Below are 4,801 nucleotides of genomic sequence, written 5' to 3'. Positions count from 1 at the left end.
TGGGATTACAGGCATGAGCCACTGCGCCTGGCCAAGCATAACTTTTAAAAAAGGCAATATAAATAAAGAATTTAACCAAACACTAGGCTCATGTATTACTGAAATCTTAAATATGTTGCTTATTTTCACAAAATACACAACTTATGAATATAATAAAATATAAAACAAATACGTTTTTATAAATATACATGTTTTAAATAAAGACCAATTCAACTGGAATTTCATTTTTAGAAGCTAATTTTACATAGAAGTATATTTCCTTATAAAAAGTACTTAAGCTGGGCGCAGTGGCTCACACCTGTAATCCCAATACTTTGGGAGGCCAAGGCGGGCAGATCACGAAGTCAGGAGTTCGAGACCAGCCTGACCAACAGGGTAAAACCCTGTCTCTACTAAAAATACAAAAATTAGCCAGGTGTGGTGGCACGTGCCTGTAATCTCAGCTACTCAGGAGGCTGAGGCAGGAGAATCGCTTGAGCCCAGGAGGTGGAGGTTGCAGTGAGCCAGAGATTGGGCCACTGCACTCCAGCCTGGGTGACAGAGTAAGACTCCATCTCAAACAAAAACAAACAAACAAAAAAAAGTATTTAAGTATACCTTTTGGGTCCTAGAACCATCCGTATATAGTGATTGAAATAAATATATTTTATTTTATTACTAAAATGACCAAATTAGAATCTACTTTTCAAAATGTAACTTGTATTAAGACACACATAACTGGTTACTGGATGAAACCTTGTCAAAGTTACAAAAATTCATTTTACCAATGATTATTTATCATATGCCTACACATAATATGTGCAAAGAACCAGGTGCCAGAAGGAATGCCAAGCGTGAAAAACAAAATCTTGGCTCCCAAAGACCTTACTTCCACTGTCCTACCAAGTCCTCTCAGAGCTCTAAGTCCAGAAGGCAGGGTTTCTGTTTATGGAAACTATGCTATCCTTCATCCAAACAGATCATAGTCATGCTACATCAGAAAAAAACCCATTTATTCTTATCTTTGTTTCCTATCCTCAAGTCATTTTTCTACTTATGATTACACAATTTCCCCAACTTTTTCTTTTAGCCTTGTATGGGAGCCTTGAATTCTCAGGTCTCCAGTTTGCTCTTTTAGAAGTTACTGATATGAAATTCTGGGACAGTGGTTATTTATAACGGTAGACTCGGTCTCAAATTGTTTCAGCATTTTTGATGAAAACAGACTTAAGATGGCTTTTTAAAAAGAAAGAATGCACAAGAGAGAAGTATCTGTGATTTAAATTGCAAACCATTTCTTTTTTCTTGTTTTTGAGACTGGGTCTCACTCTCATTGCCCAGGCTGCAGTGAAGTGGCTTGATCATGGCTCACGGCAGCCTCGACTTCCCGGGCTCAGGTGATTCTCAACCTCAGCCTTCTGAGGAGCTGGGACTACAGGTGTGCACCACCATTTCTGGCTTTTTTTTTTTGAGATGGAGTTTCGCGCTTGTCATCCAAGCTGGAGTGCAATAGGGCGATGTCGGCTCACTGCAAGCTCCGCCTCCTGGGTTCACGCCATTCTCCTGCCTCAGCCTCCCGAGTAGCTGGGACTACAGGCGACTGCCACCAGGCCCGGCTTTTTTGTATTTTTAGTAGAGATGGGGTTTCAGCGTGTTAGCCGGGATGGTGTTGATCTCCTGACTTTGTGATCTGCCCACCTTGGCTTCCCAAAGTGCTGGGATTATAGGCGTGAACCACCGCACCCGGCCCAGAACTTTTGATTTCCCTCCCACAACATCCAATTCATAAACAAGTCCTATTATTTAAACTTAAATATATCTTGAACCCAGGAAAACTTCTCTCCATTTCCACTGGTACCTAAAGTCACTACTCTTTCCTGCATCATTGCAATAGCTTCCTATTTGTTTTCTCTGTTGCTTTATTTATTTATTTATTTAATTTTTTGAGACGGAGTCTTCACTCTGTTGCCCAGGCTGGAGTGCAGTGGCATGATCTCCGCTCACTGCAAGCTCCGCCTCCCAGCTTCACGTGATTCTCCTGCCTCAGCCTCCCCAGCAGCTGGGGACTACAGGCGCCCGCCACCACACCCGGCTCATTTTTTGTATTTTTCAGTAGAGAGAGGGTTTCACCGTGATAGCCAGGATGGCCTTGATCTCCTGACCTTGTGATCCACCCGCCTCGGCCTCCCAAAGTGCTGGGATTACAGGCGTGAGCCACCGCGCCCGCCTTGTTTTCTCTGTTGCTACTCTTGCCCCAGTAAACCAAAGTAGGTCTTAAAAATATAAATCAGGCCACTCATCTGCTTCAAGTCCTCTAGACACTTCCCATTGCACTTTCAGATCATTCACATTCAAAGCATGATGGCCTTTCACAATCTGGTCCTTGTCTTTTTTTTTTTTTTTTTTTTTTTTAGACAGAGTCTTGTTCTGTGGTCTAGGCTGGCTGGAGTGCAGTGGCATGGTACTGGCTCACTGCAACCTCCCTCTCCTGGGTTCAAGTGATTCTCCCGCCTTGGCCTCCCCAGTAGCTCGGGCTATAGGTGCATACCACCACACCTGGCTAATTTTTGTATTTTTAGTAGAGACAGGGTTTTATCATGTTGGTCAGGCTGGTTTCAAACTACTGACCCCAAGTGACCCACCCACCTTGGCCTCCCGAAGTGCTGGTGAGCCACTGCACCTGGCCCTTGCCTATCTTTCTGACCTCATCTTGTACTACTCTCCCCTCCTGATGCTTACATGGGGCTTTTCATTTACTTTTCCTTCTCTGTGGCTGATCTTCTTCCAAGTCTTCATGCAGGTGGCTCCTTCTCATTATATTATGTTTTCATATATAATACTATTACTACACTGCACCCCATATTATTCTTTATACAATTGCCCTGCTTTACTTCATTCATTGGGTATTGATAAATATCGGAAATCACCTTATTTATTGTTATCTATCTCCCACACTACAATACGAACTTTATGAGAAGATGTTGTCTTATTGTTGCAGTATTCCCAGGGTCTAGGTTCAAATATTTATTGAATAAACCAAATGAAACACAGTATAGATTATGGAAACGCCTTGAAGTTTATCATTTTAAAAGAATGAAAAGAGAAAGTTTATCTTCAGATTTTCTATACTATTCATTGTAAGAATAAAGTGTCTAATTACACAATGTAAATGTACCTTAAAAAGGAAAAGGTAGGCTGGGCACGGTGGCTCACGCCTATAATCCCAGCACTTTGGGAGGCCAAGGTAGGCAGATCACTTGAGGTTAGGAGTTTGAGACCAGCCTGACCAACATGGTGAAAGCCCATCTCTACTAAACATACAAAAATTAGCCGGGTGTGGTGGTGCATGTCTATCATTCCAGCTACTTGGGAGGCTAAGGCAGGAGAATTGCTTGAACGAGGGAGGCAGAGTTTGCAGTGAGCTGAGATCGCACCAGTGCACTCCAGCCTGGGCGATGGAATGACTCCCTCTCAAAACAAAAAAAAAAGTAAAAAAATAAAAACCAAAAAAGGAAAAGGTTTTATCATTTCTTCATTTACAGTTTCAAAACTAAACTATATATTAAGTCTACCTATTAAAATTTTTTATTGTATTTCCTTAACAGACATTAAAATGCAAAAATCTTAAAAATAAAAATTAAAGTCAGTATTCATACTACAGTTTTATAACAGAACTCCCCCACCCATAATATTGAGATATTCAATTTAGAAATGGTTAACTGAAGGCAACCAAAATTTTAATACTGCTGGATATTTGGTAAAAAGACTGCAAAAATGAAGGTGATATATACTTACATTTGGTCCTTGGGTTTCCTGCAGCCATTTAAGAATGTGGGTCAAAGAGAAAGTTTTAAAATAATTAAATAATTTTGTCTGAGAGTACATTAAGTAGTTACATTTTCTACAATTTAATACTGAAATAACTCCATTCTAATTCTCTTAAGTAGGCTGTTTAGAAGTTCTTAAATTTTCAACTTAATTATTTTCCTTTTTATTAAAAAAAAACCCCAGCTTTATTGATATCATCATATGTCACATAATTCAGCCAATAAAGTATACCTATTAATGTTTTCAGTAAATTAACAGGGTTGTACAATCTTCAATTTAAATTTTAAATGAAGTTCATTGATTTTTTCATTTATATAATTTTTATTATAGAAAATCCAAAAAGTACTAAAAAGCAGATTAAAGAACAACTACTTAATCTACAGACAACCAGATTACATTTTGGTATATTTCTCTTTATGTACGGTTTTTTTTTTTTTTTTTGAGGCAGTCTTGTTCTGTCACCTAGGTTGGAGTGCAGGCAGCTCACTGCAACTTCTGCCTCTTGGGTTCAAGCGATTCTCCTGCCTCAGCCTCCCAAATAGCTGGGATTACAGGTGCACGCCACTATACCCAGCTAATTTTTGTATTTTCAGTAGAGATGGAGCTTTGCCATGTCGGCCAGGCTGGTCTCAAACTCCTGACCTCAGGTGATCCTCCTGCCTTGGTCTCCCAAAGTGCTGGGATTACAGGCGTTGAGCCACCGTGCCAGGCCAATGCACAGTTTTTGCTTTGGATTTTGTTTTCAGTTTTTTTGCATACCTGTGCCACACCGTAGGGTCTATATCCTATTTTCTTTTCATTTTTTTTTTTTGAGACAGAGTTTTACTCTTTTTGCCCAGGCTGGAGTGCAATGGCGTGATCTTGGCTCACTGCAACCTGTCTCCTAGATTCAAGTGATTCTCCTGCCTCAGTCTCCTGAGAAGTTGGGATTACAGGCATGTGCCAGCATGCCAGGTTAATTTTTTTTTTTTTTTGAGATGGAGTCTCGCTCTGT

At 40.3% G+C, this 4,801-nt stretch overlaps 1 protein-coding gene across 1 annotated transcript in view; it reads right to left on the bottom strand.

Annotated features, from left to right (window-relative positions):
* The window catches only part of LOC105507204 (chromosome unknown open reading frame, human C4orf29), a 126,169-nt gene that overhangs the window by 79,845 nt on the left and 41,523 nt on the right, over positions 1-4,801 (bottom strand). Inside the window, exon 8 of the mRNA XM_011935625.1 lies at positions 3,775-3,802. Within this exon, the coding sequence (XP_011791015.1) occupies positions 3,775-3,802 (28 nt within the window). The remainder of the gene's footprint in view (positions 1-3,774; positions 3,803-4,801) is intronic.

The sequence above is a fragment of the Colobus angolensis genome, unplaced genomic scaffold (assembly GCF_000951035.1).
Source record: "Colobus angolensis palliatus isolate OR3802 unplaced genomic scaffold, Cang.pa_1.0 Scaffold145, whole genome shotgun sequence".
Classification (NCBI taxonomy): domain Eukaryota; kingdom Metazoa; phylum Chordata; class Mammalia; order Primates; family Cercopithecidae; genus Colobus; species Colobus angolensis.
This window is presented reverse-complemented; position numbering and strand designations above follow the sequence as displayed.